At 46.7% G+C, this 22836-nt stretch overlaps 1 protein-coding gene across 1 annotated transcript in view; it reads right to left on the reverse strand.

Annotated features, from left to right (window-relative positions):
• ZDHHC2 (zinc finger DHHC-type palmitoyltransferase 2) overlaps window positions 1-17121 on the reverse strand; it is a 53987-nt gene extending 36866 nt beyond the window's left edge. The window contains exon 1 of the mRNA XM_053916502.1: window positions 16484-17121. Coding sequence (XP_053772477.1) covers window positions 16484-16610 — 127 coding nt within the window. The 5' untranslated portion in view covers window positions 16611-17121. The remainder of the gene's footprint in view (window positions 1-16483) is intronic.
• Between the last annotated feature and the right edge of the window lie 5715 nt (window positions 17122-22836).

The raw sequence follows: 22836 nt of genomic DNA on the forward strand, positions 1-22836 counted from the left end.
GATTCAGAAGATTAAGGTAAAAATAACAGTAACAGCACAAACACGCTTGACCTTCTCCTGTCCTAACAAAACCTCCCCTTTGACCTCATGTCTCTAGCTGACCCTGCACTTCCGAGACCCTTCCACAGGACACGGCTAACGGCCGTTCAAACGCACTGTCTCTGCCCCCTTTGGCTCCCTACCACTTTCCCAACCAACCCCTGCCCCTCATCCTGAGCGTGCCCCCACTATCCCCGTCACCCGCACCCTCGCGACCGTGAATTCTTGGTCCTCAGCTCACCCTAACGGAGGGAGATGAGCTCTTTCTGAAATGCTCTCTCACCGTGCCAGGGATTCCTGGACTGAACTGGCCTGTAGGAACCCCTGGAAGCACGCTCCTTCATCCTTTCAGCGACTCTCCAAGAAGCTCTAGTTCCATTTTTAGTGTGTGAAGATCAAAACTTGGGCGTAAGAGGACACACTAGGAATCATCCCCATGAACACCGGTGACATTGCTGCCAGGCCGTTTTAATGACAGACCTGAGACAAACGTATTATTCAAATGGATATTTCCAGTCCAATTCTAACCATATCCCTTTCTTCCTAACAAATACTTCTGAATTTATTTCCTTTACAAAAGACCTACTGACGTTTCTGAGCCTTTATCAGCGGAGTGTTCCTCTGCAGTCCCCACTAGCCATTGTCACTTTGCTGACAATGGCAGTGCTGCCTTCCTCCCCCACTGTGCCTCACGCTCTCCTCCTCTCCTGCACGATGCTGCAGCAGCTCTGGGTGTTCTTGCTACCCAGGCAAGATAACACGGCCCCTCCCCGGATCCTCCGCACTTGCATTCAGCTGGGTGGTAGACCTGGACCCCAGTCCAATCTCCCCAGCCTGTGTGACCTTCATCATGATATTCAGTTGCTCTGTGCTTCAATTTCATCTTTAAACAAAATTTGCACTTTATCTTAAAGGTTCCTCTGGATCTAAAATTATCTTCAGTCCTACTGTGATGTGTTTAAAAAAAGTGACTTAAAAACCTAGGGCAAAAGTCATTCTACAAATACATTTATCAGTGGGTTTGTCGACACTTTGTCAAGGACGGAGACGTAGCTTCAGAGCAGAAACAAAGAGTAAGGAGAAGGTTCTGTGGGGGGAAAAGAGGCCACATAGGGAACCTGATGAGCTCAGTGGAGGCCTGCCTGGCGGCCTCACAAACTCAGAGACCTAACGTAACCGCCTAGGATGGGCTGAAAGTGGAACTTCCTACATAAAAGGGAGTCACGGCAGGCAGCCAAGTCCTAGGCCCAGTATCTTCCTGACAAACCTCAGTCTTTCCCTTAACTGAGCCTGTCTATTGTCTTTTTGCATCTGGACAATCCGCCTTGGGAAGGTCAGAGCAGTCCTTTTCCCAGACCCTCAGGGTGCACCCATGCAGCAGAGCGCAAGGCCCCAGAACCCCTCAGTGTTCCCTCGTCCCCACACACCATCTCTCCGTGCTGTAAATGGTCATTATTAACTATCCAGGACCCACCAACGCAAAAGTACGTGCCTATCCATTTCACTTTTTATCCAACCTCCGAGATTTCCCTGCTTGGTTTCCTTCCACCTCCCTCATTTATCACCAGTGGGTTCCATGTAACCCTCTCATGTCTTCCCCTTTGATTCTGATGGGTAAGTGGTAAAACTGCCATTTTCCGGAGCTTTTGCTCAATCATTAGCTTGTCTCAAATAAACTCATGAAACTTCTCTACAGGCTCGGACACTCCTTACGTCAAAAGCTTCCTCAAGCAGAGCTTGGCCTGCAAACACACGGCTTCCAACCTGGGGTCCCTCAGTCACCATAAAAGCCGGATCTCACATTCCTGATGGTCCTAAGCACGAACGTGCTGCCAAGCAGTCTACATTCCTCGTGGGATCGATCCCCACGCACTTCCTCAAAAACTCATTTTGCAATAAGAAACCACGTTGTCTTTTCACATGTAACTTGATGTCATCTGACTCAAAACCCTCCCATGGCTTTGCACTGCACTGAGAAGCAAGTGCAATCTCCTTACTTAAGGCCTCAGTGGCTGAACGTGATCTGGTGCCTCCTTAGCTCTCCAAGATCGCTGCTCATCACTCAGCCTCTTGCTCGCGCAGCTGCTAACAGGCTGACCTTGTTTCCAGGCCTTACTGCATTTTCGCTGCCTGGAGAAAGAGGTACGCCGTGCATTTCCAGCTCTCAGCTGTGCTACAGTTTTCTGGAGAGTGAAGTGTCAGGTGGACAGGAATAAATTGCTGGAAGACCTTCTGAGTGTGAGTAAGCAGAACAATGCAGGGGAATTACAATGTGGGCAAATTAACATGACGAGAAAACAATAACCAGTGACTTTCTAAACTGCATTTTGTATTTCTGCTCCTCCCAGAGCTCCTGTGCTCTCCACTGCCCGCCCCCTGCCCCCATGCACCCCACCACGACTTGGCCAGGCTCCCATAGGGCCTGATGTGCATCAGAATCTCCACATGAGGCAGGGGCGGGGTGGGGGGGGGCTGTGTAACCCGGGGAGAAGCAGTACTTTCCAGGTGGTTTGATGCAGAGCCCCCATATTCACCCCAGAATTTATATCTAGCCATATACTGACCTAAACAATGTGCTAGAAATGGCCAAACAACCATGGAAAATGGTCGAGGAATTAGTGCAGACCTTTTCCTGAAAGATTGACACCGTGGAACATCAAAGACGAAAATGAACCAGAGGAAGTCAGATGACATAAACCAAGATACAGGAAGACTCCTACTACAGGTTATGGTCCAAAAGGCTATGCAAGTCATCTGTTACTGGGTGGTTGGGCTTCCGTATTAGGTAGCCATCAAAACCTTTTCTAACACACAATACACCTGAAACAATATGACTAAATTATAAATTAACAACATAACAAAAATTTGCGACTTTGTGTCAAGCTTGTAACAAGCCAGCTCATTTCCTTCCCACCACGGGGGACAAGAGGCTGCCCTCCTCCTCCTCCACCTGCTGGGTGAGGGGAGCTGGCATGCACCCCACCCCCATTCTCCAGCGATGACCCCTGACTGCCATTTTCGAAGTTGGGAAGACTGTCTCGCGGAGGTAGAATGAATAACTTTTCTAATGATTGCCACTCAGGTCACACCACATGGAGCCAGGATCTAAACAGAAGTCTGTCTGACTCCAAAACTCTGGCAAAGCACCCACTCGGCCTCCCAGGGTCTGTCGCATCTGGCGTCCCCTGGCTTCTTGGTCCTGGGCAGCTGTTCCTTCTTTGGTGGCACCTCCTTACTGGACTGCATTGAACACCCACGTCCCTACCTGTGCCTTCTGCTCAGGGGGCCCTGGATGTCCTCTTTGTGTCACTCCTCCACCACCTCCTCCTCCTCTTCCACCAGCCAACCAACTTGAACATAACCTGGAAACAGGTCGCTTTACCAATTTTGGACACAGATAATTCAACCACTGGTCATATTTCAGGGCAGTATTTGAAACTGGGCCGTCTGGAGAGCTTTGGGTTCCTAGGATGGGTGAGAGACGGTGATGCAGGGAGGGAGATTAGGAGATGGGCCGGGGTTGCCTGACCTCGCTCCTCACCGGCAGCAGGAAAGAAAGAACGTTCTAGAGGTCGGTAATGAACATTCCGAGGTGCACTGCTGCAAAGGGACAGTCCCCATTTGCAAATATGCACAGCAAAGAGAGACAGGACACCTCTCCGCCGCCCCCGCCCAGGTCCTGGAATGGTCATCTGAGATTCTTACCATTGCCCCCCTTTCCAAGCTAGAAGTGTTTTTTTCCTTTCTCTCTCTCTCAACACTTCTTCAGCGAGCTGACCAACCATTGCCCTAACTGTCTAAGGAGCTGTCCTCTACAGAAACAGGCAGTGAGGGATCGAACTCACCCAACCGAAGGCTGAGGACACACCTGCTAACTGTGCTTATTACCCAGCAGGGCGTGCAGGCTCTTTCGGTTCAGTGGTTTTGAAAGGGAAGGAGGACTTCGTCTTATGACTGCGGCTCTGAAAACTCACTGCCGCTTTCCCCTCGGCAAAGAGAAAGGCAATTCCTGAATCCCTGATGGACTGAGCAGTGCAGTTAAATAAGGAAGTCGGATCTCAGGGCTGGTCCTTGCTCTTAGTGCCCTCACATCAAAGCGTACTCAATGGAATCCTATTATCCCTCAAATTAAAACAGAAGAGATTCCTAGTGCTGGCAAGTTGTGTGTGTCAGTGCAGGTGTGGGTGTCTTCCTGTTAGAGTTTGGGGGGTCCTCTCTCTCCCACACATGGCTAGGGCTCAGCTCAAGTCCCTACAAGGCCTGAGTCTTTGCGCCTCCAACCCATTCATTTCCAGTTATAGATGCCCTGGGTCCTTGACTGCGCTGAACCACGCAAGTCTGCGGAGGACAGCACACCCTTGGTGTGGTGGTACCTAGCTCCTGAACCACGCAAGTCTGCAGAGGACACTACATCCTCGGTGCAGTGGTACCTAGCTCCCACATCATGGCTTTCTACCACCAGAGAAGGGCTGGATGGGGGTTTTAGATCCTGAACACATTCCCCTCCTTAGTCAGAACCAAACTTTTAGCCCTGGAAGGGCCCTGATGATGATCTTGCCCAATGTAACTAAACATCTTTCTTATGTGTGTAAGTACGTATTTATTTATTGGGAGCAAGCAAAATCCTACTTGTATTTTGGTTAGTTCAGCATTTTAAATTATAGAAAATCAGACAGAAACAATTTTTGTACTGTATTTTTTAATCATCCCTAGGTCAATCTTTTATCATCTTGGTATACTTGGAATTATCACAGAGGACAATATTGAGAGTACTTTATTCACTACAGAACATTAGCTGTCTGATTTACTACATAGAGAAACCAATGCTTCTCACGTGCTTCTCCAAGGAAACAGACAGCCTTCTAAAACTGCCTCCCAGGGTTAGCAGCTGCATGCTGAGGGCTATGCGGCCAGAGTGTATATAACACAGCACCCAGAGCACACGAGAAAATCACACCGGTATTTCTAGGTTCCTGTAAATCGTGGGGCACTTCTGTAGTTCTCCAGAAACCGTATAAAGCGGTGGCCCCACTCTTTGTGCTTATGATGCTCGTCACAATAAAAGGGACAGTGGCACCCTTGAAGGGACGGATTAAAGGATTTAAAGCAGCACTGGCACCAGGATTAGTTACTGCAGTGTAGCGCTGGGTCACAGTATCTCTTAACACACGCAAGGGGGTGCAGCTATTCATGGCTCTCCCTTCTTCAGTACTGGGTCACTGGGAAGCACTACATCCTTTTACAATTCACTGCCACGTACTCATGGGGCAAACTTCTCCTCTGCACAATCTTTGATCTCAGCCTGAATTACAGTATGCGGCAAGCCAGCCCCTTGCCCTGCACTGCATTTCCTACGCACTAGCACAGTCTAGCTGGCAGTAACCGTATGTACGTTCAGCGGCAGCAAAGCAAACCTGGTATCATACACGGGCAGCCCACAGATGAAAGACATGCACCACCCCTGCTGTAAGACACAGCACAGTAGAGTAGTGCAACACCACCTAAACTATGTGCTAGACATATTCATCAATGTAAGTGGGAAGTACGAAAAATGAGTACAGAATTGAGTAAGAGAGTCATCAATAAGCACTTGGACAGAATCTCTCCCTCTGCTCAATGTGTGAGCTGCTTCTCATGTTTCCTGTCTGGCTCTCTCCCCCAATTAATGATCTTTGCTTTCATTTCCTAAAACCATTTCACTTCCCCTGGATCTGCCAGCCATTTAAATACCTTGAGGCTCATTCATGAACTGTGTTCAGTCTCTGAGTTGTGGACAAGAATCCAGTTCATGATTAAGACCACGGGTTACTGATGCATCCACAGACCCAGGGATGCATCTCCCGCTCTCCACCAGCACACACTTACCCAGTGTATGTTAACATGCTTGCTTGCTAACATGTTGCAAAGTTTCTACCAGTTAGCATCGGTGCTCTGGTTACTCAAAAACTGCTTTTAGACTGTGTAGATTAGGCCATAGCTCTTTTTCTTTTCTTTTCTTTTTTTTTTTACTGATTATTTTATAAGTATATCAGGGCAAATATTTTACATACTCTGAATTATTCTTTTAACTTTCAAAGGACTTCTATAATTAATTTTGTCACTTAAATCCTTATTACAGGTGATTGCATTCCCATGTTCAGAAAGAAAAAAAAAAGATTTTGATTGTTACATTTGTGCATTAGTTTGCTAAGGCTGCCATAACAAGGTACCACAGACTGGGTGACTTAAATGATAGTTATGTATTGGGTATTCTCGCACAATTCTGCAGGCCAGAAGTCCAAGATCATGACGTTAGCAGGTGTGGTTTCTTAGAAGGCCTCTGTTCCTGGCTTGTGTTGAGGATGATGACCATCTTCCTCTGGTTTCTTCCCTGCATCTTCAATCTCTACGTGTCTGTATCACATCTCCTCAAATCATATGGGATGAGGGCTCATCCTAAAGACCTAATTTTAACTTAATTACCTTTTTATAGCTCTATTCCAGAGATTTTCACCCATTATGCCACGGCACACGGATGTGCCACAAGAATTTTTAAAATATGCAATTCCTGACTATTTAGTTAGGGACACTGACCTCTTTCTCCTTAGATGGTCCAAAAAATAAAATAAAATAAAAAACCCAACAAAACAACAGGCATCCGCTGTGAATAAATCAGACTCACACCTATTTTTTTTGTCCAATTGGCAAATGTATACATTTTTTGCTGTACCACAATTTTTAATAATTAGTTTACGTGTGTCCTGGGATGAAAAATGTTTAAAATCGCTGCTCCGGCCCAAAGGCAAGTCACATTCTGAGGTGCTGGGGACTAGGGCTTCAATATATAAATCGGGGGGGGGGGTCACAATTCCACCCACAATAATGTGAAGCTAAAAATGTATCACAAGCTTGTTTACGACCACCTGAGCGATCAAAGAATACAAAACTAAAACCGATAAAAGATCACGTTCTGGGAGGCTGGAACGTCCACCGCGCTCACAAAAGGCTCCAGGAAACAAGATCAGCTGGCACTCACTCCCTTAGTAAGAGCATGCACTGAATGCGCCCCCCTGCACCCGGGCTGCAGCGCCGGCCGGCTGCTCACACCAGGCCTGACGGTTCCTAGAGATCATCTTTAGTTAAAAAGAAAAGGAAGCCTGCCTAATAGAGTGAAGCCTCTTAAATTTGTTTTGAATGAATTTGGATAGTTCATTCCAAATATGAAATGAAATCCATATCCTAGGAACTCATATGCTGGTCCACGTGGGGCTATTTTTTTTGGGGGGGGGGGACCTTTTAAATTAAATTCTGGGTCTTTAGAGTGTAGTCCGTAATAAATTCAAAACAGGAGTTCAATAGCCAAATTGGTAAGTGCTCAGTCCTTACTGTACTTGCTTTAGGACTGTATTCGTTGAGGGTGACTCCTCCCTCCTCCCTGCTGCCCTTTCCTCCCAGGCTGCAGGACCCCGCAGACTCTCAGCCTCCCTGCACTTCTTTGCTGGTTCCTGCGCATCTCCTGAGCTCTCTCTCAAATGTTGATTATCGCAGGTCCTGCCTCTGCTTGATTTATGTTTACTTTCTCGGGGGAACAAATGTATCTGGTGTCAGCTCTTCAAACCCATTTACGTGCTGAAGACTCTGAAATTTGTTCCTCGGGCTCAGACTCTCTCCCAAATGCCAAACTCATACCTGCAGCTGCTTATTCAGCATCTCTGTTTCAACGCCAACACACCCACCACTGACCTCGGGTCACCCCACCTCTGCTCAGCTCCGCTGACCTACAGCTCTGCCTCTGGGCTGATGTCTATTCCTCCAGCTGTTCAGGCCAAAACACTGGCACCGCCCGGACTCCGTCGTCTTTCACAGCTCACACGGCTGTCGGGAAATCCTGCCGTGTCTGCTGTAACACCACGGCCAGACTCAGAGCCCCTCACCATTCCCACGGCCCAGCCCCACCGTGTGCCATGCCACCGTTTCCCAGCGGGACTGAAAGGGCAGTCGGGGTGCCACAGCAGCCAGAACGACCTTTTTAAACCTAAGTCGTACAGCTCGTTACTGTGCTCCCCAACAGCCGGCGATGGACCTTCATTTCTCTCCAAGTACAAGTAGCTTTTCTGCACTGACCTTGTCACCCACCTCCCTTCCCTTGATCCCTCGCTCCAGCCAAGGATCCCTCACATTCCTCCTCCCATGCACTGGCAGGCTCATGCCTCCGGGTTTTCAAACTCACTGCTCCCCCCTCTGCCTGAGATGCATGTCTTCCCACTACCAGTGTGGTTAAATCCCTGGGCACCTGCATGTCCTTGCTTCAATTTCATGACCTCCCCTCCCGCCCACCCCCATGTTTACAATTTAAACCTTCCCCTGGCCTTCCCGACCCTGGCCGTGCTGTTGCTTCTTGTGTGACACTGATGACCCTCGGACCAATCACACAAGCTACTCACTTATGCTTCCTCTTTGTTCTCCCAGCCCCTAACTAACGTGTGAACTCCAAGAGTCACTAATAAATATTTCGGAATGAATGAATAAATTAAGAGAGTATGCAATAAATTACAGATGGTAGAAATGTACTCAGTTCTTGGATTTTGCAATTATTTGTAAAAATGCAAGTTTGGGGGCCTACAATGAATCCCTATCCTCTATCCCCCTCCAGAGGACACACTGCGCTTAGTTCTGTGGACCTCAGTTTTTAGTATGTCCTAGTCCTAGAATAAGCTGCATTTCATTAAAAACATTCTGTAACTAAACCCTTGGTTAAGTCAAACTGGTCCTTGCCCTTCACCCTTTCACAATTACTGACTTCCCGGAGATGCCCTGGATAATCACTAGTCACGGTCAAGGAGATAAATCCCTTACTGCCTTTCTTCCTAAAATGCCTCACATGTAGTTGTCCACTTAGTAATAAAAGTGATCGCAAATCCACCTCCTCAATTTCAGTTTGACTTTCAGTTTAAGGCTCATAATGGAAATCTTTTACTTTCTCATAAATGGTATCAGATGGCTCTCATTCAGCTCAACACCGGACACCTGCCATCGGCTGTTGGGGAGCAGGCTGCTTTCGCACCGAAGTCCTCCCCCTGTGAGTTCTGTATGTATTACAGACACCACATTCCAAGTCACACCGTCTCTCACATCCCTACAAACCTGCGGAAAGGACATGCTTCAGATTCTCCAACCTACTTAAAATCACTCTTGGGCCCTCGAAAAGATCAGGGACACAAACCCATCTGACTTTAAGACACCTCATTCTAAACATATCCTTAAAATATGACAAAAAGCTTTTAAATGATGCAATAACACATAAACAGAAATTTAATTTTATCTATATATAATAAAATAAGAGTAGCATGACAAAGCATTCCGGTTTGTCAAATTTCACGGAATTATAATCAGACAAATCTATAAAGTTCTTGGAAATGCATGAACTGCTTTTTTAAAAAAGATTTTGTTTATTTTTAGACAGACAGGAAGGGAGGGAGAAAGAGAGAAACATCAATGTGTGGTTGCCTCTCGCACACCCGCTACTGGAGACCTGGCCTGCATTCCAGGCATGTGCCCTGACTAGGAATCCAACCTGTGATGCTTAGGTTCACAGGCTGGCACTCAGTCCACTGAGCTACACCAACCAGGGCATGAACTGCTTTCTACAAGGATTCTATCTATTATAAGATGATCACTAAGATAAACTGCCTTGAGACTATTGTACTTTTTGGGTGTTTGATTTTAAAGGACTTAAAGAAAAAGGTCTCTTGATCGTTGCTGGGTGTTTGCTTTGACGATGCACTACACTGGACAGCTGCAACGCGAGCGAGTAATACAACGCGATCACATTAACTTACGTATCACAGGAGCGCTTAATTTACACTCCAGGGGGGCAGAAATTTCAGGACATTATGGAGAAATACTGGCAAGGAAATACAACTCAGCCATCTTTATAAAAGCACTTGTCCTTCATTTGCATTTTTAAGTGGTATCAACAACATATCTAAAATGATCTAAGAGAACTAACAGAGTAAGTGCAGGATATTTTTTGCTCGAGTGCCTCCCAAATAAAAATGGATTTTGTAACATTTCAGGCACTAATATCTGTGATTGAATTTAAAAGGCATATGGGTTGCAGGTTCAGTCCCCGGTTGGGGCACATTCGAGAGGCAACTGATGGATATTTCTCTCTCGCATTGATGTTTCTCTCCCTCTCTTTCTCCCTCCCTTCTCCTCTCTCTAAAAATAAATAAAACCTTTTTCTTTTTAAAGGCATCATCAGCTGAAAAGTCAAATTGGGAAAAATTGCTACACAAATGTCTCAAAATGTGACATCATTTTTAAAGAAAAAATTTCAGGCAATCATAGCTGGTGACTTCATCGCTACCATATGCTTCTTAAGAAATCAGGTCACGCATGTACCTCCTCCCCCGCCCTGCCAGTGCCATCCCTTCCACTCTCAGCATTTGACTGAGATAACAATGAAGACCTTATAATCACATTACCCTTAATGGAATTAGCAAAAACATTTTGACAACTTTCTAGTGGACTATTAACATTAACTCAACTATGTTATACGTTTGTTACCAATTCGCTGTGATACACCTAAATGCTGATATAAAAGCACAGGATTCCACATAATATGAAAACTGTCTTTGTAAACAATCTCTGGAAAACGGGTTTCCCACCAGAGAGCATTAAGCATCTGTGCCATGTTCTAATGTATCGTTTTGCAAGCCACACAAGACAGTATTTCTACCGTCATCACAAATAGTGCTGGCGTCCCGGGGGACCCATGAACTCACCACTTCCTAGAGAAACGAAGGCTGAGAGAAGTGATATCACCCTCAAAGTATATGAAGCCATCAGTATAAATGATAAAATGACAAGTCATGATTCCATTTTTCCGAGAAGAAAGACCACACATTTCCTACCAATAGAAACAAACGAAACACATACAAAATGAATGAGGACCTTCTCATCGAGGGCTCATCCACCCTAATCTCTGAAACGCACTGGTCTGTTTCTTTTTTCTTCCTGGCACTTTTTTCTACCACGGAAACCAGAGATTGCATGCCTGCTCCTGCTGAGCCCTGGTGCCTGGACAGGCAGACAAGACCACAGGGAGCAGGGGCTGCCTCAGGGCTCTGTGGGCAGCTCACCAGGGCCTCAGCTCCTTCACAGGGCCGTTCCCCCCATGTAATGTCAGCTCTGCTTCATCCACCTCCTCCTGGCTTCTGCCTGTTTTCTAAGCTAGTTCTCCAGCCTCCCCATGGATTCGCTGAGTTGTTTCTCTGCACCCTGCTCAGCTTCACCCACCAAGTCAGGGGTCCCAGCAGGGAGCAGAGTGAAAGTCGCCCAAGAAATGAGGGAGCTGAAACAGCCACCTACTTGGTAGGAGGGGCAAAAACTGCTGGTCACAGCCTTGCTCTGAGATATTTATATGTGGTAGGAGTTATAATACATTTAGAAATTCAATACTACGGAAGTGCTCACCATCAGCTCCTTTTACCTGCTTTATTGATTTTTTTTTTTTTTTAATGTTGGTCCAGCAACCAATTCACAGGCTCCTCGGAGTGGGGTGTTCTGTTTTCTATTTCTCTTTCCTGCTGCTCTGCTGTGGGGGTGGCATTCTGAAAGGTAACAACCCCTCGCCTCGTGCCCACTTCAGACAGAAGGTTGCAGGTGTTGTTTGTAGGTTAGTTTTTGTCTTTTTTCTCCCCAGAGGCAATTTTTTTTCTTGGCAATTAGTCAAAGATCTCTATTCAGTTCTCTAAAACACTTCTGTGGACGAAAGTGCCTGCCACAAGGGTTCAACAAATGCTTCTGAATGAATCCTACCCCAATCCTTCCGAAGCGAACCTTTCCCTAACCTTGTGGAAGCATGCCTTCCCCCCACACAATTAACTATCTTGATTTAAGAAACCATACCGGCAGCTTCTGGTTCATGACCAGAAACATTTGAGCAAGTATTTCATTCAATGGCATGGATGACAATCTCAGGAAGCACGTGAAAGCAAACTTTTTTTTACAGGAAACCTTGGTTTAAATTGAATTTTGATGGCTCGATCCTATTCTCTCACCTATCAGCTTTGTGCAATTGCATGTTTTCAGGTTAAAAAATGGATTGAATAATACCTCAAAATCAAAGAGCTTAATTCATTTAACATTTATTAAGCACCTCCATGTGCTTAGCATTGCGATAATTGTTTTACATGTGTTATCTCTAACGGGATTTAACAGCAAACAATAATGCTGTATTATCATAAATATATATAGAGAGAGAATTTTCTGACACACTAAATGGAACCAAGATGGCATTAAGCAGCCTTTTCTCCTTCTACTTTCCCAGGGACCACTTATATTAAAATCAAATGGCTGCTCAGATCAAGAATATGGAGCATCTCATATTTTATACATTTGAATTTTAAATTTGAAACTTAAATGCTCACAGACTTTAATTTTTTTAAATATTTGATAATATTAAGAAAAGTCACAGAAGTAATATATTTTGCATTGTTACTGTCCACAAGAAAAAAATTCTTAGTGTTTTAGGCATGAAATGTTTTATATGCATCCGTTTTCTATATATGTGCCCCCATCTAAGACTATTTTAATAACTGCAGATAGTAATTTGTATTCCTAAAGCAACCTGTCTCATTTTCTTCTTTAAAGAGCTTTAACGTCCTGAATGATTTTGTAAATGACATTTCACCAACACCAAGAACACACCGCTTTCTCTGAACGGCTCAAATACATTTCATGATAAAAGGTGACTTAGAGCCCTACTCAGTCCCCATCCTTGAGCTTCACTGGCCTTGAATTAACGGTAGATCACAGCTTAACAGTATCCAAGTAGGAGGTTTTATATATTTTGTCCTAAGGATATTTGGTTTTTAAAAAAGGAGAACAGGATTGTACATCTCCTAACTGATCCCCAAGTGCGTAGACTAATTCTTTTAAATCTTGAACATCTTCAGTCATCACCGTGGAATACAGAACGCTGCCATTATCTGAGAGAGTTCTTAATGAAGACTGCAGAACTGGGAGTGGATCCCCAATATGCTAGTGGGCTGACTTCTAACATACTCCGAAGTCAGCAATCTAGTGCCCAAGGGCCACGCCCGGTTCTGCTAACTGCTTCTGTGGGTGAAGTTTCCCTGGAACACAAGCACAGCTCCTTGTTCAAGGGTTGTCTAAGGCTGCTTTTCTGCTACAGCAGCAGAGTTGAGTAGTCACGTGCTGCTTAATGACGGGGACACCTTCTGAGACATGCAATGTTAGGCAACTCTGCCATTGTGCAGGTGTCTCAGCATATACCTGCCCAAACCTGGATGGCACGGCCTACTTACACACCAAGGCCACATGGTAAATAGCCTACTGCTCCCAGGCTACGAGCCTGGACAACACGTTACTGAACAAAACAACACAAGATTGAACCAAGCTCGAGAGAAAAGGAGGCATGGTTAAGTAAGGGTGTGTGTGTGTGTGTGTGTGTGTGTGTGTGGTTTCTTGTGCTATTCTTGAAACTTTTCTGTAAATTTGAAAGTATGACAAGATAAAAAGACTTTTAAAAATAGTTAAAGCAAGTTTAAATGTTAGCAGTTAAAAGGGAAAACTTCAGTTACCTTCTTCCACAAGCAAAGTCAACGCCCACAATGGGCCTGAAGCACATACAAACCTTGGCTAGCCTGCCTGTGACCCCAGGTGTGCCTGAGGCTACAGGCTGCCTCCACTCCCTCCAGTGCTGTAGCCTAGAGTACCAGCTGCCAAACTCTGCCCTCTGAACTTATCTTACTTTATGGAAAACGAGCTAACCAATAATTAAAGGAATCAAAAGACTTTAAGACAAAAGAAGTTGGGGTTGAGAGAGCAGTAGGAGGGAGAGGGAAGGAAGGAGGGGAGGAAATAATATGAATAAAGGAGCCCAGTTAACCAACATACTAGACAAACATGTTCTGAATGATCACAAGTATCAGCAGTCCTATTTCAGCTTTTCTCTGGTAGAACAGGAAGGCAACTGACCCCAAACACTTGACCTTCATACAGTATATGTACCTCCCCTCTGGTTTTCACATACACATATTCCAAGAAGCAATGAGTTTATTTTTATAAAATACAAACATTAAGCAAACATCATGCTAACTGACAAAGTGCCTAGAAGGCCACACACATCCGCGTTGTTAAATATAGAAACTAACTGTAATGAGGATCATTATCTCCAGTTTCCAAGGATACCAAGGATAAGCACTACTCCTAAATTGCAGTTCACTCAGCAAAGGGCACAGGGTAATTTATAGTCAGGGTCATCCCCAGCTGACAGCAGATGCAGAAGGAGGACCAGGGTACATCACCCCGATTATTCTATTCTGTTTTTTATCGAGTCCAGTTCCCAGCCCCCAAACCCCTACCCTCTGGTCCCACCCCTGGTCAATGTTTTATAGGTGAAAAATGGAAGATGTGATTATAAATAGCAACTTCCAAGAGAAAAAGAATCCACAAGGGCGGGGCAGTCTGCGATGTGATTCCTGCTGGGGGTGGGGTGGGTGGGTAGGAAAGGCTGGCATTCGCATTTGCTTTGTTTGCGAAGGAGAGGAGGCTGGTTTTGGGTGTCTGCCACAGTGGTAGCCATCTTCCCCAGAGTATGTAAAGAAATTGCCCAGTTAATTTCCACCTCCCACCCGACTGAAGCTGCCCAAACTTTCAGAGCTCACCTCTCCTAAACTGCCATAGTCTCTAGAATCAAGTTCATTTTCAACTTATTCTGTGTTCAAGACTCTGCAATCTGGACCTTTCATACAGTTACTTACTATGTGTTTCTATAGCAGTACAAACATAAAAACGACTTTCTGACAACCTCGGAGATACTGCCTCTGAATCATTTATTGCTTTATTCAAAGCCATTTATGGACTGCCTTCAACGCGACAGGCATTGTATCAGGCTAGGCAGGCAGTGATGAGAAGTTGTATAAGACTTCACTTTTGATCACCAGCTGAGCTTTCAATAACAGGCCATGTCACTTAGGAAGTTTAAAAAGAGGTACTCTCCCTCTCAGTCAAACTTCCACTTACTAAAATAGTCATGAAGATTTCATGGATACTTTAGATTTATCTTAAACATACAGAAAATATACAGGGTGGGGCAAAAGTAGGTTTGTTCGTATGGAAGCAGACATACAGATCATGAAAATAATAACATGAGAATAAACTCTGTTTCACATACAACTGTAAGCCTGCTTTTGCCCACCCCATATATAAAAAGTATCCTTCAAATATAACAGCAATTTTCCAGTTAGTCCCACCCCATCACTGTCTGTTACAGTAAGACCTCCGGTGTAGCATCTCAGCCAGGGGCAGGGGAAGCTGTAAGGATAGAAAAGCTCTCCCTGTGCTTCATCCAGACGGATGTGAGACATTGTATCAAGCTAAGCTTCTTAGCTTAACCTGATAATGTAGGAGAATAAGCTGCCTATTTTGATAACCAATGTCTTCCGGTACTTCCTTCTTTTGCACAGTTAGATTAATTGAAATTGTTCACTGCTTTTATGAGGGGCAGGGATGAAATACTACAAAGGTTTCAGTTGCTATATGACATACACAGTATATCTCAATAAGGCAAGCTATTTTAATGGTAATAGTTAATACCAAAATCAAACATGTTTCTGACAACTTCCTTCCTGTACATTTTAGACTATAATATATTGAGATGCACTGTCTCACGATTCAGTGCAACACAACCCTCCAGCATTGAAAGAACCTCGCCCAGCAATTCAGGCGCCTAGAACTTGGATTTGAGCCACTTGGCTTTCTGATAGAAGAACCTCGTCGTCCACCTCTTTTCTCCTGGTTTGTTGATTTGTTTGGTTTTGACACCGAAATTGTGCCCACGTCTGCGACCACTTTCTAGCAGTTCCCCCGCCCCCTACCTCCTCGCCTGTAGAAAGTGTCCAACTGGCAATCCTCAAATCATAAAGGCGGCAAAAACGCCCTGAGGGCTGTCACCAATTTCTCGAAAGTAGATGAAGGACAACAGAAAGGGGCAGCTGTGACTACGAGGCCCAGCCACCGCCGCACGCGCGGCTGCGGTGCGGCTCGGTTCCCGGGCCCCAGCCTTCGGCCTCCCCGGGCGCGGGCCGCGGACCGCGGAGAACCCAGGTGCCCGGGCGCCGTCCGGCTGCGGTAGGGGGGTGTGGCCGCGCAGACGGGGGGCAGCGGGGGTGCAGGGGGAGTCGGGCTGCGTGTTCCTTGGGGTGGAGGTGGCTCCTTCACCCGAGAGTTGCGAGGGGACGGGGGCTCCCCCGGCCGCCTTCGGCCGCGGCGCGGGCGGACAGGGAGCCAGTCTGCGGCCCCGGGGCGCGGGGGTCTCCGGGGCGGGGCGGGGCGTGGACGCGCGCTGTGGGCGCCCGGGGTCCGCGCGTGCGGGACTGCGGCGTGCGCCGCGCGGGGGTCGAGGCCGCGCGCGGCGGCCGCGGGGCGCACTCACCGATGCACAGCTGGATGGCGTAGGCGTAGTAGGACCAGCCGAGCAGGAGGCTGATGAACACCACCGGGACCCAGTACAGCACCCGCCGGCACCGCCGCCGGACGCTGCCCGGGCCCGAGGGCGCCATCTTCCAGCAGCACCCGCCTGCCCAGCTCCGCGGCCGCCGCCCGCGGGCCTGGCTCCGGGCCGGGCTGGGCGCGCCCGGCGTCCCCGGCGGGACCGGCCCGGCGGCGGCGGCCGGCTGCGCTGCGGCCACTGCGGCCGCCGTGGCGCTAACTCCCCATCCCGCAGCCCCCAGCCGGCGCCGCGGACGCCCGGGTCCTCAGCCCGGCGGAGCGCTGGCTGCGAGAGGAGGGCGGGCGAGAGGACGGCGGGCGGCTGCGGGCGGCGGCGGGAGGCGGCGGGAGCCCGCGCCCCGCCCCTCTCGCCCGCCGCCTCCCCCGCGCGGCCGCCGCCGAGCCCGCTGCCGGCTCTCGGGGCGCTCGGGGGCGCCCGCCGGGGCCCTGCCCCTCCGCTGGGACTCGGGACCCGGGGAAGGCGGGGGGCGGGCCCGCGGGGCAGGTGGGAGGCGTGTCCGCTGGGAGGCGGGGCGGCCCCCCGCGCGGCGCCCGCACTCGGGGCGGCTGGGGAGCGGGGCGAGCGCGGGTGGCACAGCAGACCCCCGAGAGGGCGCCGCTGGAAAGTGTTTGGGCGCCAAAGCCGAGGTCCTCTGGCTTGGAAAACTGTCGCTTCCACTTGTGGCTGCGGATGAACAGGGCGCGGGGAGCAAGGGCGGGGCTCCTTCTCCGTCCCCCGAAACTGCGGGGCTCGGGCGGGAAGGCTACTCCACTCCCAGGCGTTTGGGGTGGGACTACGCCCCGAAGGGGGTGCGGGGCCGTCTTCTGTCCTGGAAGAGCGTGGGGACTGAGGAAGAAGCACTTTGGGCTGAGAATCCGGGGACCATCGGAGTTAAAAAACACAAATAATTTGCCCTGAGAATGGGAACTTCGATGAAGTTATTTCGTGGTTATAACAGTGACCATTCCCCGCGCCCCCCCGAGGGTCGGGGCTTCCTCTGCGCCCTCCTTTCCCGGCCCGTTCTGCGGTGCTGAGCGCAGAGCGGGCGCTCGAGTGCTTTTGGAAAATCCTGGTGGGATCCCAAAGGAACACTGGAATTAGACCAAAACCCAGGGTTTTCAATGGGTGAAACGGGAAAAATACAAATGCTTCTGAGGCTTCCTTTTTTTTCCTTCATGTGATTATGAACGCACCTGATTCTTCACGAAACATCTCAGTGAATGCAGTGTGTCTGAGTTAATTACGTATTTACTATGTATAATGGGCACAATTCTACTTGACATTAATGGACATGTACATATTTACAACACACAGCCACCACATTGAATGAAATTACCTCATTCATATGGGGAACGAAAAAATAAAGTAGAATTAAAAAAATAAGTTCTGGTTTCCATAAATTTAGTTGAAGAAATCTAAGCTCTTCCGAGTTTGCGATTATCTTTTCCGGGACTGGATTAAACTGCAAGCTAATCTCTCCTGAAATGGCTACACGCACAACCCGAAATCTCTGCGTTTCTGTTTAAAAAGTGCATAGAAAATGCCAGTCCAGTTTCTGTGGGATTATCGCAATTATTGAGATGAGAAAATCTGTGTCCCAACGAATCACTTAATTTTGTTGTAGTACCTTTTACCCGATACTGGATGCCTTTCAGGGTAGAGTAGTGTAAACACATACTCTTCCCTTGGGTGATAACCTTATATTCCCAAACAGGAAAGACTGAAACCAAGAAATAAAAGTCCCTGCCAGGCCTGGAATACCCTCGCAGGGACGAGCAAGTCTGTGGTTGAAGGCCACTCAGGACAACTAGGGGATGGAAAGGAAGGGCTCCCTTCGCCTAGAGTGGAAGAAGTGCAAGCTCCGCCTCTCTTGGCGGTAGATGCTGCAGGCGCTGAGCTGCCTTTCTCCTTCCTGGTGGCCTGACCGGGTCTTGAGGTCACAGTGCAGTGACATTCTCCAGTTTTCACATCCTTTATCCTTTCGGGAGAATATGCACGTGTGACATTTTTGTAGCAGGCTACATGTTTATTAGGTATGTAAAATGTTATTGAATTGTTCATGCTTATGGTAAATATTTGTGGAATAATTGCAACCTATTTTTAACCATTTTAAGAGTACTTACTGAATACTCCAAGGGTATCTCTCTTATTTTTAAGTCGAACTCAGGAAGAATTGTCGTAAAAGCCACATAGGGACAGGATCTCTCTCTGCGGGGTCACTAATTAGACCAGGCGTGCACACATGTTAGCTTTTTGGTAAGTAGCCAGTCTCTCAATACTAGACTTTGATGAGAGAGGAAAAATAACTTTAATCTGTAGGAATAGAGAGCCGTCGACTTTTTAAAATTATTACTTAGGGCTGTGTATCAACAGAAAAACAATTTGGAGGTCATAGACAATTAAGAAGCAACTTCACTAGAGACTCTTTTAGAGAGAAGTACAGCTTCACGCACCAATTTCAGAGATTCAAAAATCACAACAAACTGTGACTTTTGTGTAATAATTTTGATGAAACTGCTACAGCCACTTATGAAAAAGAGAGTCAGCCCCAGATGCGGAAGGAGAGGGCAACACTAAGCAGAGGAAAGGGATGGCCAGGCAGATGGGAGGGTGAGGGGAGCGTGGGAGAAGAGAGAGGCCCCCTTATCTGGCCCTCCCAGGCCCCAAGAACCGCTATTCCATTCTTTACAGGCCTCTGCCTGGATGCTCCACCCATTCAGTAATTTATCAACGTCGTTAACCTCTGAAAATTAAAAAAACCCTGTTCTCAGTCCCAGCTCCCATGAAGGAAACTCGATCTTTCTCTTCCTCCAGCCAAGCTGGACTTCGAGCCAGCCCCCCACGCCCCGCACTTCAGTCCCCGAACCTCAGATATATCTTGTCCCCAACATGAATACTCCCGATTTCCCTCCTCCTTCCAGATCCACGTTAGTTTTTCACTTACTCCCTTTCATGGTCTGAATCAAGAACAGCAGCTCAGCCAAGCCCAGGAACCCACCCTGTCTGCAGGAAGCACGGCCTCCTTCCTCCATTCCTGCTGCCTGTACCAGCCTCACCTCATGTGTCGGCCAGACCACCTGCCACACACTTAGGTCACTTGCTCGATAGTTACTCACTTCCTTTTGAATCTGTTCTCAGGAAGAAAAGCAAAGCAAAGCAAAGCAAAGCAAAGCAAAGAAAAGCAAAGAAAAGAAAAAAGAGAAAAGAAAAGAAAAGGGGAGGGGAGGGGGGAAGGGAAGGGAAGGGAAGGGAAGGGAAGAGAAGAGAAAAGAGTTCTTAAAGGGAAGTATTGCATCCTCGACTATAAGGTCAGTTTTATTAGTCTCAGATGTGTGATAAATTGTGCTGATTTTGTTATCAGGATATGGTGCTTGACAAAAGCTGCCTTCCAAACTTTGCAAGGACTGGAAGGGATGAAGCAGAGGGCTGGGTCTGCTCTTTCACTTACAGCTCTCCCATTCTTGCTAGACTGGTCTGTGAAAACACCGATCTTCTTTCATTGTTTTCTCAAAGTTCTCCCTCCTTTGTGGGGTAGGAAATCCCTTTGGAAGTCAGTAGTCCATGTCAGTGACTCCACCATTAATTGCACTTTCGTAATAGTGGTGGCCACGATAGTCTCTGTGGGAGAATAATAACAAGCCCAAACCACACGTTTTCGGACACAGGTAAAATAAAAGAAGTCTTACAAGAGGGAACTTGGCTTAGGGAATGTGGGGACAACGTAGTAGTAAGATACTCCTTGCCTCCTCAAGATTTCTGGTTTTCAATTAACCTACGGTGGAATAGAATGCAGTGCAAAGGCCTAAGAAATGTACTTTTAATTGGTTGAAAACATTGGAAAAATGGCTAAATGGGAAAAACTCTCTGACAAACCTTCTTGCCACTAGATGGCAGGTGCACACCAATCAGTCTAGCCCTCCTGCTGTGTTTTCAGAGAGATTTCAATAGCATCAGCCATTCGCTTAACCAAACCAATTATAAATTATGATTTATAACTTTGTGACAAGTGCTATATAATTATAACTAATTATAATTGTACAATTTTATGTTATAATTCAAGAGCTAATGATTAATAAAACCATATTCAGGAAATTGAAAAGAATTGAGAAAACATTTTTCTAGTTAGCAAATGGCTCTGATTCTGCTCCCACTTCTTGATAGTTTGTACTAGAGTTAATCTCTTTAGAAATAGAATTGGAACTTTTCACTTAAATGAATGCTTTTGCCTACACTAACTTCTTCCCTCGTGCAGAAGTGGGGAGAAGGAAGTGTCTGAGGAACTCGTAAGGTGAGCAGGTTTCCCCCCACAGGACTGGCACGTCTTTCAGGGGCGGCACAAAGGCACGCGGGTGCAGTCAGGTTATGAGAAGTGGCCGTTGTGGAATGAGAGGTCAGTGGAGAGCAGAGAGTGGCCAAGGGCAATGGAATCCTGCAGTGAGGTGGCAAGCATCCAGTGTTGTCAAGGCCAGCACTGGCATCCTAGGCAGACTGTTCTTGACACCAGATTTTGGCCGAGCATCAGATTTATCCGTGTCAGGTCAGGCTTGAGTCTCCAGATTTCCTATTGATTCTGTGGAGGTTTATATACTTGCAAAAACATTTTTGTCTTTGCATGTAAGTCAACTAGCATTGATTGTGTTTGCAGCCAAGCACGTTGACTGGGACACAGTTTTAATTTCATTCTGTGTCCTGTTTCTAAAAGAATCAGTGTCAGCTCCTGGAGATGGGGGCACTAAGAGAAATAGGATACAGGAAACGGTGGCGGAGGAGCCATGTTCTCTAGACCTGCGGAGTGCAGTAAGTAGCTGCTAGCCACACGAGGCTATTCAAATTTAATCAAAAGTAATGAAAATAAAGTAAAATTAAAAATTCAGTTTCCTGTCCTGACTGGTGTGGCTCAGCGGATTGAGCACCAGCCTAAGAACCAAAGGGTTCGATTCCCAGTCAGGGCACATGCCTGGGTTTCTGGGCTAGGTCCCCAGTAGGGGGCGCTCAAGAGGCAACCACTCATTGGTGTTTCTCTCCCTCTCTTTCTCCTTCCCTTCCCGTCTCTAAAAATAAATAAAAATCTTTTTTCAAAATTCAATTTCCCTAGTTGCAGTAGCCACATTTCAAGTGCTCATAGACACACGTGGCTGGTGGTAGCTGTGTAGGAACATGCCATCATCACAGAAAGTTCCAGTGAACAGGACTGACTGGATATTTTATCTTGTCCACATGTTCATGAGGCATGCTTTACATTTATAAATGGCAGAAACCAAAAAGTCTCCTCTCTTAATTATATCTCTCCTGTTTTGCAGAGACAAACAATGAGAGGTGATAGGGAGTTGAAGACATGTTTAGGTTTATAGTGTTAGGTGCTTTCCCCCTTTGAAGACAAGAGTCTAAAGAGGAGCCAGTTGGGTGAAAGCAGGAGGATAGAGGTAACATCACAGATTCTTCAACCTGAAGTTTGTGGGCAAATGATCACTTTCAAAGGATATGCAAGGAGAAGCTTGGCAGACCACTGTACTCAATTGCTACACATGAAGCCAAGACTTAGATTTAGCTGCTCAGCCAACAGTGCTTGAAGGTAAAGCATTATTCCCGGAAAAGTGTAGCCTTGAAACACAGAATCGTCTGTCTTCATCCAGTGGCCATGAGGACCCTTTTTGTTCTGTTGGTCAATCAGATAATCACTGGGGGACCCCGACATAATTGGTTATATTCAGCTCTGTCTCTCAAGTTGTAGGCTACTTAATCATGCTGGGTTTTCTGTATGGCATATGAGGGGGGAGGGGTGTGGAATTAATGTGTCTTGCCCAGTGGTCTGTACACACCCACATTCTGGTTCAAGACACACACTTCTGAAAAAAAAATAATGCTTAATATTAATAAGTATTTCCAAGTGTTGTCAAAGACTTCAACTGTAACTTGGAGCTCAAGGTCACACTGCAATTTATATTGTAAAAGGGAAAAGGTCTAGCCAGGGTTTTCCCAGCTCTTGAAAAAGAGCAGGCAAAATGAAAAATAAATACTTAATGATGACATTTAACAAAAAAGGCATGTTGGCTTCAGATTTGTAGTAGAAAAAGATTTTAATCATCAGGGATTCTTCTAACAGCTGGAATTAATTCCGGGTAAATTATATCTTCTACCTCAGAGTCTTGGGATCTATAATTATTTTCAAGTGATACTTGGACACTCCAGATTGTGAATTCCTCCTTTTCTTTTTTCTGCTGGTTGATAAAACCTATCTCCACGTACTCATAATTCAGTTTCTTTGATAACGGGTCAAGCTATGAAATGCTAGGTTG

The sequence above is a fragment of the Desmodus rotundus genome, chromosome 13 (genome assembly GCF_022682495.2).
Source record: "Desmodus rotundus isolate HL8 chromosome 13, HLdesRot8A.1, whole genome shotgun sequence".
Lineage (NCBI taxonomy): Eukaryota > Metazoa > Chordata > Mammalia > Chiroptera > Phyllostomidae > Desmodus > Desmodus rotundus.